Source organism: Phycodurus eques, chromosome 11, assembly GCF_024500275.1.
Source record: "Phycodurus eques isolate BA_2022a chromosome 11, UOR_Pequ_1.1, whole genome shotgun sequence".
NCBI classification, from domain to species: domain Eukaryota; kingdom Metazoa; phylum Chordata; class Actinopteri; order Syngnathiformes; family Syngnathidae; genus Phycodurus; species Phycodurus eques.
This window is the reverse complement of record NC_084535.1, coordinates 12,624,122-12,639,079: the sequence shown is the minus strand read 5'-3', so window position 1 is coordinate 12,639,079 and position 14,958 is coordinate 12,624,122. Positions and strand designations below refer to the sequence as shown.

The window sequence follows — 14,958 nt, the reverse complement described above, 5'->3', positions numbered from 1 at the left end:
ATGTGGATGGTTGCACAAGTGCACACACCCTCTTAAAAATGGGGTTGTGGCTGTCTTCAGAATTAAGTAATCACATTCAAACTCATGTTAAATGGAAGTCAGCACACAACTGTCAACATTTTAAGTGCCTGTGATTAACCCCAAATGAATCTCAACTTCTCTACTTGGCTTTTCCTGATATTTCTGTAATCACGTCTTACAACAAAAGCCGTGCTTCCACAGCATCAGTGGGTTCTCATTGTTCAAATATATGACTTAGAGGTAGGGTACACAAAAATGTCAAAGCATCAATGTCATATCATGGATTTATAATTCTCCCAAGGACTCAAATAAATGTCTGCCAGATATCAGAACACTGGAATTGATGACACGCGGGGTAATAATAATTATTTTTTTTAATATTGATGAATGTTGAAAAAGGGGCTGCAGCAAAAAGGGCACCTTTTTATTCCAGGGCAAAAGGGCAGGTGCTTGAGTACCACTTGTGGTCTATGTGTGTACGTGCCTGATGCCTTGACTCAATATAGTTAAAAAAAAAAAAAATGCACTAGGCCATGGAGTCATTGCTTAAAAACCATGAGGGTAATGCTTATTTTTGACAGACTCCTTTCGATGACCTCCTGCGCGCGTGCGTCCATATCTGTGCGTGCGCGCACGTAAGGCTCGTGAACGCGGACGGAGACCCGCGCTCGGCTCACTCAGCAGCAGCAGGACGCACGGAGAGAAGACAGGGGAGTTGACGCCTCGCGTTTCGAAGCTCTATGGAACGGCAAATGCGGCTCGTTAACAAGTGTACGCAATTCGTTTAAAGGGAACTTAAAACACCCACCGTAACACACAAACAGAGAGAGAGAGAGAAATAGACGAAGCAACAGTTTCCTCATTCCCGTGCGCTCGGAGGAAGATTTAAAAAAAGAAAGGGGAAAAAAAATGAAGAGCAAAAACCGTGAAAGCTTGACCGACTCCCGGGAGCTGGACGGCTCGTACGACCCGCTGACGGGTGAGTCCTTTCGGCCTCTAGGCCACCGCCGGATGTCGTGTGCTCCTCTGACAAAGATTCAATATGGTCTCATTCGGTCGGTCCTCCAAATTAACTTCAGGTGGTTGGCTCAACGCTCATACCTGCAGTGCAAAAGTTCTTATCGACGTGCTTGGTCGAGTTTCCCCCAAAAACATGCATCTTAGGTTCATTGAAGACTCTTAATTGTCCGTTGTTTGTCTATATGGCGACCAGTCCAGGATGCACTCCGCCTCTCCCCCAAAGTCACCTGGGACATGGGCTCCGGCTCACACGACCCCTGAGAGAGGATAAGCGGCACAAAACAAACAAAAAAAGGATTGGATTAAATACTGGGCATGGCCATTTAAGTACATTTCCTTGATTTGGAGAATCAACAAAGAATTGTTTTTTTAAATATCGATACATTTCGTTTGTCCTAATTGAAATTGTTATTCAGCCAATAAATTACCTCGTGATTAAGCAAGAAGTCTGACTAAAACTGAGTTGTATGAAAACCAAAGCAATATTTCCCAGGAATGAATACAAATCCAATAAATCAATTTTATAGAGAATAGCTATAGTTTGACATACAAAACACAATGCGAAATAAATATAAACGACTAATGAAATGGATAAATGAACATTAAACATAACATTTACCTTTAAAGAAGCCTTGCTGGTGTATGAAAAATGGGGAGGAAGAGAGGTTATTGTTTGTAATGGGAATCTGCTGTTTTCGTACCCTGCTCAGAGTTCTTCACTGAATTAAATGGTGCTTCTTCTCGTCTTTATCTAAGGGCCAGCATTTGGAATTTTGTTTGGCCACATGGTGACTTATTGAGCAATCACGCAATAGATGAGCACAAAAACATAAATAAATTAAGAAGTGCTTTGTTTTTTTCCCCACAAAAATTGTTGCTGATTTGTGTCCTCTGTTTGAGTAATATCGCTTGATCACGCATTTTCTAACATAAAATACTACAAAATAAGTAAAGTATGTATGATTATTGCCGTTATCGGATCGGACTGATATCGATATCGGCCAAAACTCGAGGCTGCAATATCGGTATCAGATCGGAAGTGAAAAAGTTGCATCGGGACATCCCTACAGAAAACTAATGCCTACTGGTTTCCAAGTATTCCATTATAGAATGGAAATAAAATAACAATTATAAAATAACTAAAACCATTCTCATCAAATCTCACATGATCAACATAATTCTTAACAATAATACAAAAAAAATCAATACATTAATTAATCATGCCCAACCCAAGTTTTTACTTCAATGTGGTGACTTGCTAACACAACTCGATTGAAGAGAAGATGAAACCATATTGAATTTCTTCATGACACTGTTGCATGTGTGTGGTTGTGTAATGTTGATGACTGCTGTGAACCATTTGAAATGTGATTGTTGCTGACCAGGCTGAGTTGTGAAGGGGTGGGGGGCCGTGGGGTGCTTTGGTTTGCACTGAGACAAACAACGAAATGCCTGGAATTGTTTTTTTACGCTTCGGCTTGACACACATTAATTTCCTGATGATTTTTATCTATGGACTAAAAAAAAAAAAAACCATCATTCCCTCTAAATTTGGATATGAATGCTGAAAAATGTTGTTGCTGGGAAGAAATAACTATTTTTATTTAATTTTTTAAAAATCTCACAGCGTATCCAGATATTGTGCAGTTTTGTCAGCCTGGTGGCTGGGAGTAGTACGGGAGGAGGTTGGGGCAATGTCATTGTAGATTAGTATTGTTTCCTAATGTTTATTGAGCAAAGGCACATATTTTACATTAGCAAAATTTCACGGCGCACCACCAAACAAAAATGTAATGAAAATTAGATACCGTCTATAGTATGAATGGCCACAGGTGGATACACATCTTAATTGCACCTTCTGCCATCTATTGGAAGGCATTTCATTGTTCTGCCTGTCACTATAGATCACTGGCAAAGATAGATGAACAAAGACGCATTGTTTGTAGTAAATCAATAACAATATTGGGACCAATTACTGTAAGTGAAATTGGATAATTTCCCAAGGGACACCTGATGATCTCTCACGACACACTCGTGCCAACAGTGGTTAGGAATTACTGGATTAGTACAGTGGTATGATTTATTTTGGCATCATTGCGTCATTGTTTTTTGGTCTATCAATGGAAAAAAACACTTTTTGTGGTGCTCTATGAATGCTTGAGACCAGAATTGTATAAGACTATGACAATTAAGAGTTGTCTTTAGTAGGATACATCTGTACACAAGCATAATACTTTACTATACAGTATACATTGAACCAGAGCAAAATGGAAGTCCTCGTGGGATGAGGAGTCCCCTTATTGTTTTTTCATGACTCCTTTAACGACGTGCCGTATGAGTGTACCTGTGCATCACATTCACATGGTTCCCCAGTGAGCTCCCTTCGGCTGTTTTCCCTTTGTGCAGCCTCCTGAGGTCATAGCTCACAGCCCTCCTGGCTAATGCGAGCGCTGTTGAGTGCCAGCTGCCTCAGTTGCATTCCCACCTCATGCCTGAACGCACCTCTGTCTTTGCAGAGGGATGACATGCCATCCCAGGCAGATGTGCTCCCTCTTGCTCCACAGGGACAGCATCATTTAAAGTGAACTCCGTTTCCAATTACATGTTTGGTATATATAATCTCTTTTGACTTGGGTAACATAACAATAAGATATAACTTTCGATAATCATTTCCAGATTTATATATTTTTACAAATTGTAATTACAACATAGGCCGCCATTGTAGCAGTAGCAGTCCCTGGCTGCGATGAACGCTGTTCAGACATTTCAGTTTGAGCCAGAGGGTGATCAGGGAAATGAGTAGAGTGAGGAAGACAAGAAATTAGGATGAAGATGACGGGTGTGAAGAAACTCGAGTTGGTCATATTCAGTGGTGTATTTGTAGCGACTGCTAAAGTGGGCTGATCAAGGTACGTAGCCAGCGCTTCTTGTCTTTCGCGTCTTTTTGCTCGGCTTTCGCATGTCACACGTGGCTGTTTAGGCTCCTTGTGAGGGAAGAATAAAAAGAAAGAATCTGGGCTAAAGTGACAAGAACACAGCCGCGGATCTTTCGGCAGCTCAACTCTTCTGACCGCAGCTTCCCACTGTTTCCTCAACTTTCTCTCTTTGGGAAGGGTATGAATGCTTACCTCCTTTTTTGCATTCCGTCCTGATTGGAAATTGCATCCAAAAGCGTATGGCATCTTTAACTCTTTTTGCTGACGATAAAAGTTGTTAGCAAGTGGTTAGCTTAGCACCGCAGAGAGCAGCAACGTAACAATTTTACAACAGCCATTCTTCATCATCATTCGCAGAATACCTTACGCACGCTAACACATGGTGGAGATAATGTATCAAATTATGGTCTAAAAAAATCTTTTTATTAACTTATAGGAGTAAATAAACAGAGGGAAAGCCGTAAAAGCGGGACAGAGAAGTTTGACACTCACGTTCACTTTTCCTAGCAATTGCCACGTATGGTGGTACTCAAACAGTTTACATTACACGTCAAGAGCTTCTAAAATGTATATTAAAAAGGTTCAAACAGGTTTAAAGAGGTTCCTTTGTTGTGGTTCCAATGCCCAAGTTGATCTTTTTGAGTTATCTCTACTTTCTGCTGTCATTTTAACCCTGGTCTAGGTCAATGTTCCTTTTCATTTGAGCTTTACTGTACCGAAAAAGACTGAGAACACCTCTTCATGGGGTCTCGTTCTTTTCATGGCACACGCTAGAATTCAGATGATAATGTTCACGCCAAACTGCTTGCACTATCAGAGAATTCCCACCAGACTTCATTTTTAACCAAACCACCCTTAGGAACCATTTACAAAACACCTTCTTTAATTGACAACTTGGGATGCACCAGTCTCTCCTGTCATGAAGCAGTGGCAGAGAGGGCAAGGAATTTTGAGCCTTTAAAATTGAATTATTAGGAGGAATACCGGCGGATCTCCTCACATAAGCGCGAGGCTAAGGAGGGCATCCATTGTTGTCTTACGTACCATATGTGCACGTGTGGTCGGTACGCTTGTCTGTTCAGTCTGGGGGAAAAAAAAAAAAAGGAATGCACGCGGTCGACTGCAGAATTGGGATTATTTAGAAATATAGTGATTTGGTGATGATATTTATGTCACATGGACCAAGGCACACGTGAAGGAAATGCAGATATGGAAAGCACAATACACCTCCATTCTCATGTGTACACACACCCCAGGTCAGTGGTCACACATGACCAAATAGCTGTTCCAGGCTATGCCGGTAACACTTGGTCAGCAAGCAAAAGCGCAGTGACACAGTTCAATCTGGTGCGCTTTTAATATTTTCAGTTTGCATGCACATTTCACACCTGCGCACCACCTATATGCACCCTTGTATGTAGAGCCTATTTAAGTTCTCATGTACATTTTTAACGATATATAAGTGGGTTTCTGCTTTTGTTTTGTGAGGGTAGAGTGTGTGGGACGGATCTATGTGGGAGAGTTAAGATACAGCACAACCACTTCTTCTTCATTGGTCTCATGTTCAGAGAGTAGTAAAATGTCAATACTTGCCTACAAACAGACAAAGAAACAATGGAAGTTCTGTATTGGACATATGGACCAACTGCTGACCAGACTTCACCCCACCACCCTAAATTCACGTGAGTGTTGAAACCATACCACGTGTGTTTGGATGTCCACAACGACTCATGTCATTAAATGTTGTTTAAGTGTGACAGACAGAATGTTTAGAACTGCTAGTGACTCTTTAAACAAAGTGCTGACAATTGTACTCTATTTATGAAAGGCGATGTATTGATAATTTGGAGAGTTACTCCTATTGTTGCATTTGGATGTCACATAATAGGCAGTGTCTGTTCATACTGTGACAGGTGCTTTTCTGTCAATGCCCCTACGCACATAGAGAAAGCTGTACAACACAAGAATACTTGAGAATGGATTATTAAGTGGGTTTTTGTGTGGGAAGGGTGGCTTCAGGTGAGTCATTCTTACTTGCAAGCAACTTGTGTGTGTGTGCGTGTGTGTACTCTTGGTGCTAACCTGTGTTACTTAAAGGTAGTGTGGGTGTTCTCAAATCAACATTCAAGTGAAATATAACCCTCTAGAAATAATCCCCCTCAGTTTGCTACATTGTGCTTGTCGAGCGTTCCACTGTTTTTGTGGTAGCCTACCTAGCATTCCCCGTTGTGTTTGAGAGCACTGGCTGAGAGATGAGAGGTAATTATAGAAGTGCGCTGCAGTAATCTCCTCTTCCACCTGACAAGGCACATAGAGGCATCATATCATCTACACAAATGAATGAGTCTCCACACACACACACACACACACACACACAGTTTAAAAAGTTCTTCCTGTCCATTTAACCAGGAGATGATAGATGTCACGTACATCCTACTCACCGAGTCATGCGGTGCCCTTTGGATAGAATGATACTTTTACTGTTTCTGAATTAAATTGTTTCCAGGGCAAACTAGTTAGCTTGTCATTTTTGTTGCAGCAGGATTCCTAATAGCAACTTAAATGTGCCATCAGGACTCTTGTGACCCCCTGCGGTTGTCTTCAGGCTTCCCACATTTGTTGAGCTTCACTTTAACTCATCACTCCTCAACATTTGGATCCTTAGAGGATGGAGAACGTGACAACGAGGAGGATGAGAAATAGGAAATTGTAGTACGGAGAAAGCGGGTGACAGCTCTGTGTTAGCCTCTGTTAAGCTTGTAAACATTATTACTGTTACTGCACACTCTGTCAATGCACGAGTGCTTTTCCCCGATGGAGTCCTGTGCTGACGGGAGCTGCCCAAATGAGACCCTGAAGACTATATGACTGGGTAAAATGAGCACTTAGGCTGAGTCCCAGGATTGAGTTTATAAAAGCCACTGACGGTGTGGTGGTCACTTGCCTGTCTTCGGTGCACACAGCGTGGGTTTAATTCACACTCAGTGATGGTGTGACTGAATGTGAGTGTGAATGGTTGTCTTTACACCGGCCCAGTATATGCCCTATGACTGGCGACCAGTCCTGGGTGTAGTCTGCTTTAGACAGATCGACTTAAGCTCCCTGCAACCCTGAATAGAATAAGTGGTATCAAAAATGGATGGCTGGATATATCTTTCTACGACTAATATTAATAAGAGGCATACATTTTAACACCTTGTTTTGAGTTGAGCACATGAATCAGACTCTGCTAACCACAGCTGTCAATCACCAGCTCAAAACAATATGTTCATTATCCAAGATGTTGGCATACATCTTATAAAAAGCAAATTAACAGTGATTGCGTCTTCACTATTTTTAATTGGCAAGTAGAAAAAAATCCCCACTTCAAAATTAAATAACAGTTTGGATACAGAATTTATAGTGCAGAGAAGGAAAAAAAACTGAGATTCACATCACATTAAATCATTAAATTAGGTGACAGTATCGATCGGCTGCTGAAGTTATTGGTACTAGACTGTGAGCTATCCGTGCATATATACTAGGGGTATACTCGATAAAACCCCAGGTTTTCTTTTGGGTTGAGATCTGGAAAATGACGAAGTCACTCCATGACATTGTGCAGCTTCTTGAGCCACTCCTTTGTTCCCCTGGCAATGCCTGCATGTTAGGGGTCATTGTCATCCCAGAAGACCCATTCATGACCCACCTTCAGTGTTCTTGGCCCTCCCGAAGGTGTGTCCTGTCGCCATTGCTCCTCTTTCTCTACCTGAACGACTGCACCTCCAACCACCCGACTGTCAAACTCCTGAAGTTTGCAGACTATAAAACAGTCATCGACCTCATCAAAGACTGACGAGTTTGCGTACAAGAAGTGGAGCGCTGGAGCTTTGGTGCAGCCAGCACAACCTGGAGCTGAACACGCTCAAGACTGTCGAGATGATCGTGGACTTCAGGAAACATCCTTCGCCATAGCTGCCCCTCACGCTGTCCAAGTGCCCTGTATCAATCGTCGAGACTTTCAAGTTCCTGGGAATTACAGTCTCTCTGGACCTGAAATGTGAGACCAACATCAACTCCATCCTCAAAAAGGCACAGCTGAGGATGGACTTCCTGTGGCTTCTGAAGAAGCACGGCCCGCCACAGGAGCTGTTGATGCAGTTCTACACAGTGGTGATTGAATCGGTTCGGTGTTCGTCCATCACTGTCTGGTTTGGTGCTGCCACAAAGACGGACAAAATCAGGCTGCAATGGACAGTCAAGACTGCCGAAAAATATTATCACAACCCACCTACCCACTATTGAGGACTTGTACGCCAGGACTAAAAGAAGCGCATACAAAATCCTCTTGGATACTCCACATTCTGGTCACCACCTATTTCAGCTCATTCCCTCATTTACGCGCTATCGAACAATACAAACTAACAAACCAGCAGACATTCCAACAGCTTCTTCCCCCTTGCCATCGATGTCTTCATAGTTGACTTACAATTTCATTGTAACATGCTGCCAATTTTGCACATCTGTTGGTTCATCAAGATGCACTATTTGCATGCTGTTGTTGATTACTACTGGCCACTTATGTGTTTGAGAACTTTCTGCGCACTCGTCACTGTACCAGATCATTCCACTATTAGTCACTTTAAATTGCTCTAAAATGCTTGAGGACTGTGCATCATTTGCACAATAGCCATTATATCAGCATCACCACACCAGTGGTACACTTTCATTGCCCAATGACTCTCTCTCTCTCATAAATGTATATTGCATCATAGTGGCTGTTTTTGTAATATTAGAGTGGCTCCAACTACCGGAGTCCGGTGTCTTGTTGCTTACTTGGCAAATAAAGCTGATTCTGATTCTGAAAGGAGGGTGCCATCCAAAATTTCCCAGTACATTGCTACATTGAGGGAGGCCAATGAACACAGCTAAGTCACTGTGTGCCCTTTGTAGGGGGAAAAACAAAACAAAACCCAGCACCAAAACATAATGGTTCCACTGCCATACTTGAGTGTGGGGATGGTGTTCTATGGGTCATACTCAGATTTTCCACCCCCCCCCCCCATCCACCAAACATGGTGGATTAAGTTGATGCCATAAAGCTGACCTTTGGTTTTACTATATAATTATATACAGTATACTGCTATTGAAATATCAGTATTTTGTCCCACTCCTTTATAATGAGCTTCTTGTTGCATCACCTTTATTCCTGCTCATGTATCCCCAGCATCTAAAATATTTACACCTCTCCTTGAGGATGTTTGCATGTGGAAAAGATAATGTTGCTATAATTGCCCATCTACAGTTTCCTTGGTGATCCACCTCCAAATGTCCCGGCTATATTTCTAAATAATCCCAATGACAGCTCCCCCCTTGTGATACACTCTAATTTGCTCTTCTTCGCACTCCTCCCCCTCACCCTGCCTCCTTCCTCACATATACGATTATATAATGCTAATGTACACTACACTCACTGGCCACAACATTTATAGTCTAATTAGCTGGATCAAAAAAAAAAAATCTGCCTTTTACAAGTATATTCATGCTCAATTTTGATTGACCCTGTCGGAGAAGTATTTAACAATATGGATATTACAGTGGGAGTTTGTAGTGATGTACTATATGCATCATCGAGATATTTTGTTTTTCCACTATAAAACAACAGTTAAATTACTACTCTTGAAGTGAAAATAAATGTCATGAATTTGAAACACCACAGAAAAGTGTTGTTAACAGCCCTGCCAAATTTGAATGATTTAAAAAAAAAAAAAAAAAAATCTAGTGTATAAAACAAGGCTTCAAAATCATTACATTTATTACTATATACTATTCTGAATGCGCAACAACCCCGCCCCATTCTATGGGGAGCTGTGAATCATGTCATGTCATGGCACAATGTTTAAAATCTTTATCCCCACACATCCCTACATATTTGAGCTCCAAAAATGTATCCGATTAAAGCCCCTGGTGGCTGTAATATAACCCACGAGTCCTTGTGGGGCTTTCTACGCCCTGACGAGGAGCGCTAGCCACCTGCCAACTCACGAGCTAGCTCAATAGCTAATAGCCAATAGCTAGGTTACTGGAGGATCCACGTAGGTGACGCCAGTGGTACACGTCATTCAGCCAGTGGCTCACACGAAATGAGACATTTGAGCACATACTTCCTGTTAGTTGAATTTGAAAAACTGAAATATTGAAAAACAGTGTAACGCTATATTTCCACAATTCGGTACTACATAGTTCTCAATCTTTGCATGTTTTCAGGCTGCAGTTATCTTTAAACATGTCTAATGTATGTATTTAGATAAAAAAAAATTATAATAAAAACAAATAAATAAATAAATTCACTTTAGTGTTTGTTTGTTTCACTTGCTCAGCCTTCCTCTTTACTTCCAGTATTCTTTTTTCACTTCTCAGCTTTCTCGGTATCTATCCTCTTACCAAACGTCCTGCCAAATGCTGTCTCCTCCCTTCCAACTGGACACGTCTGTCAGACCACAATGGGGACCACAGCTCAATGGAGCTGCAGCCAGGATCAATGCTAATGAGTTTTCATTTTTGACAAAACTACAGAAGGGGTCCAGGCGATCGTTTATTGAAATGAGCCCTGGCTCATGTCTTGCTTTGTCTTACTTCCTTTGCACCTCTTTTCTCTAAATGTTCATATAGAATTGCTTGCCGAAGAGGGAAGAGAATGTGAGGAAAGGTTAAAGGTTGCAGAAAAGTGACACAGTGGTTCATGGAACTTTTGAAGTCAAATAGCTCCACAATGATGGTTCACCTCCAGTTAAATTTTTAACCAGATCAGTCATTTTTATCTTAACTGCTTTGTCTTATTAAAACAATCATAGCTAATTAAATAAAATCTCAGCAAAAAGCCTTTAGAAATGTAGCGTCTATTAAACACCTTCTTGGTAATTTTCACTCTGGCTATTGTTTTGACCACATGCCATTTATGTTAGCATCTAATTGGGTGAATAAATTTTTGTATGTATTTGGGATCCACTGGTATGCATGGTAGGTTGATTGAAGACTCTAAATTGCCCTTAGGTGTGAATGTGTGCGCGAAAGGTTGTTTGTTTAAATGTGCCCTGCGATTGGCTGGCGACCAGTTCAGGGTGTACCCCGCCCGAAGTTAGCTTGGATAGGCTCCAGCACGCCCCCTGGAATAGGCTCCAGCACGCCCGCGGACAAAACGCGGAAACAAGCCGAGATGGCCCGAGTTGGAAGACCAACTCGAGGAAGCAGGAAAACGAGCTTCGCCAAGTCAAGAAGACGAAGCTTTGTTTCCGTGGGAAAAAAAAAGAAAAACAAAACGCGGAAACAAGGCGAGGTGGCCCGAGTTGGAAGACCAACTCGAGCAATGGATTAATGAACTCCAACCGCCGGACGTCGGTGTAAACAGGGCGTTCAAAGTGAAGTTGCGAGCGATGGATGACAGATGGCGAACACAGCTTTACTAAGACTAGGAGGCAGCGCCGGGCAAGTTATGCCACAATTTGTGAATGGATTGTGGATGCTTGGGCTAACGTGTCTGCTTGCACTGTTGTTCGAGCTTTCGTAAAAGCCAGCATCATTGCTGAGGAGCCGCACGGCAATGAGAGTGACTCGAACCTGGCGTGTTTGATTGAGAACTTGCCCAGCTGTTCATTTTGGATACAGAACATGAGGACTTTGATGAATTTGTGGATGAGGATTGATCAAAACATAACGTGAGTACATTGTTAAACACTTCAATAAAGTATAACCAAACTCAGTTTTGCTCCCGATGCCTTTTTTCTTTTTTTTTTTTAAAAACATTGTTTTAGCGTGCATGCATGCTATCGTATGTTTTAAGCTAGCGTATGTTTTACCATGCCTGCGCCCAATAATACGGTGCGCCTTATGTATGTGTTAAATACAGAAATAGACCCCGTAACTGAGACTGCGCCTTTTAATATGGTGTGCCCTATGGTTGTGAAAATATGGTCATTGGAATGATAACAAACCCACCAATTAGTATTTTGTGCTCAAATTATACTTATTTTGTGGTCATATTAGCATTTGTCTGCATGTCATGTATATTGTGAATTCTTGTAAAATTCCCATTTCATGCCTGGAGCTCTGTAGATGTTAGTGGATTTATTCTCTTTAACTGCTTGTGTTTTCAAAGAAACATAATTGAGAAATTGATTGTAGAAGGTGGTCCACCTCACAATCTCCATCCACCACATAGCATTGCTTCTCTGCCCTCAATTACTATGTAATCATATTAATTTTGTTTTTTACATTTTAAAGTTAGAAACATTAATCAAGCACCTTCTGCAGGACAGTAAATAAAATATCTCAACAATACATTCATAACACTCCTGATCTGGACAGAATTTATCAAACCATTGTCATAAAAGGAAAATGCCTTAATGAAGATTTTATTGAGTTAAAATACAATGACGTTAAAGCACACCGAGCCAGATAATTAACTGTCTAATGATGACACCAGATGGAAAGGAAGTGAAAAGGAATTAAAACACTTTTTAAATATAAATTAAGATTACAAGTCCTCAGCTTTTTACTCAAACTGGACTAATTTGTGCTTTCCTTAGTCCTCTCTCAAAGCAAACAAAGTTACCTTTGTGTTTTAAGCAAAACAAGACATTCATGGACTTTAGTTTTTGGCTTTGTTTATTACATTCTAATAGTGAGCAAGCAAACTAATATATATAGGTAACAATATCAGTCTTTCATCAGGGCTCTGATTTGACTTTGACACACACTGTATCAATATGCAAACGTTTGATTTGGAAGGTCTGGACTGGAGTGGAATGGACCACCGAGTCACACAGACATCTCCTTTCTGGTCGACTTTTCACAACCACAGACTCACTCCACCTTATCCCTCCTAACGTTACCATAACCTATTAATTTGTCATACATTGTCTACATTAACATGTAAGAGTTACTCAACATACATGGCTTTTTCGTCGAACATTTGATCAGTCTGCTTTTTCGTGTACACATGGTGCATTCAAGTGTAGCTCAGAAACGAGTCTCATTAGCATGTTAAAAAGCATTTTAATAGTTTTAATGGCTGTAAAATTGTGTTTTTGTGTATGAGTGAGGGGTAGCAGGGGAAATATTCAGCGGTGCCTTGTTTTCCTGCTCTGATTCTGCTGAAACTTTTGTATGATAAACATGAATCTCACTCATGGATGAGCAGCTCACACGGGCACGCGGAGAGACTTGTCACAGCCCCTCCCCCCTCACATGCAATCTCTCTTTTTTCAAATGCGTGTAACTATTAATCCCTTTAATAAATTATATCTTAATCTGTTTTTTCCCCCCCAACACCATTACATTACAGGCCCCGGACAGGCTAACACACACTCGTACATGTTTATAAAAAAAAAAAAAAAAAAAAAAGCAAAAGGGGCACCTTGGGCATCAAGGGCAGGTGCTCGGGCACCTATAGCCACCCCGCCCCTCCCCCCACCAACAATGCATGTTGGGTTCACTTGAAGACTCTATATTGCCCTTACTATAGGTGTGTTTAGCTAGGACAGAGATGGATTCTGCCTTCCTTTGTCACAATAATTTCCATTTCCTGTTCTATGGTCATGGTTACATTTTCTTTTTTGCTAAAATTGGTACCCTTGTAATGTTTCCTCTTTTGTATCAGTAAGTTCCAATGTTCAGTCTCGTGTGTAACAACTATGTGCACGTTAGTAATACACAGAGGTTATACTTTTGAGTCTTGTCACAATATTTCACCATCTGACTGGCTGACATGTGCTGTCTGTGAGTGTGACAGAGCCTGATGTCAACAGTGGGCTTTGCTAGGCCTGCCACTCACGACATTGGACTTGCATTAGGGGATGGTTTTCTGTCCAATAACTGAGTTGTTTTCCCATTAGACTGTAAGTCAATCATCAGTATGTGGAGGAGGAAGGATCAGGAAACAGCTGAACTACGTTAATGCGTGGAAGCTATGTAGGACACCACTCAGAAACACTAAGGGTGCACATGAGGCAGAGAGAAAGTCCTTTGTCATCAGCTGCACTTCACATTTGAAAGGCTGGAGTGAAGGTGAACACTGTAGGTGTATGTGTGTGGTGTGGAGGATGCCTGAAGGGCAATTGATGGGGTGTTTTAAGTGTCTGGATGATTTGTCTCTGATGCACTCTTGCACATGATATTAGAAAGAACATTATGTTCATAAGGCTACTTTAGAGCCTACACAAAGGTATTCATGAAATCTAGCTGTGCAGCCTGCTGAGGAGATTGAGTGCACACACTGAGGGTTCCTTGGTAACAGCGACAGCGTGACTGACAGCACAGAAGAGAAAGATGAGGGAGAAGTGGAGGTGGTCAGAGGAACCCTGTGGTTTGGCCCTGTCACACGGCGAGGCAAACACACACACACACACACACGGGCATTCACTCTTACAATCAGTCAGCTGCTTCTGACAAGGTCTGGACTACTACAACAACACATTTACAGTACACACGCACACACAGACATGAATGAAGACATTGATGCAGATTCGGGCATGAAGGGAACAAACATCTGGCCAATATGTTGTCTCAAAGTGTTTTACTGATTACTGCCAGAGTGTGGAATCTTTTTCCTATTCAAATTTTATTTATAGTATACCCAACTTTATGTGTTCCAGACCCACTCGCAATAAGTGAAGATCCACAACATAGAGTAACCATATTTTTTTTAAAAAAGGCATAGTTTTAAGCCTCCAAACACTTTAAACTGAGAGATACTGATATAACAACAAGGAATTGTCTGAACCGAAGTGCACCAACAAAACCAACTTAAGTACTCATCCGAAAAGGATATAAACACTGCAAAGGACTAACTCAAAGAGCGCAAAAGATGCAAAAAAAACACAAACAGAAGTTGAGCAAAACGACAAAGAAAACTTACTACTCGATCTACACAACACAAGTTTAGAGAGACTAAGACAGGAGACTAACTAACTAAAGAGAAAACAAAGCTAAGCCACATAAGATT

General features: G+C 41.4%; 1 protein-coding gene across 2 annotated transcripts in view; it reads left to right on the top strand.

Moving 5' to 3' along the window:
* The first annotated feature begins 713 nt into the window (after positions 1 to 713).
* The window catches only part of LOC133409598 (Kv channel-interacting protein 2), a 125,707-nt gene continuing 111,462 nt past the window's right edge, over positions 714 to 14,958 (top strand). For both annotated transcript variants that reach the window (XM_061689836.1, XM_061689833.1), the window contains exon 1: positions 714 to 1,000. In XM_061689836.1, coding sequence (XP_061545820.1) covers positions 931 to 1,000 — 70 coding nt within the window. In that variant the 5' untranslated portion in view covers positions 714 to 930. The remainder of the gene's footprint in view (positions 1,001 to 14,958) is intronic.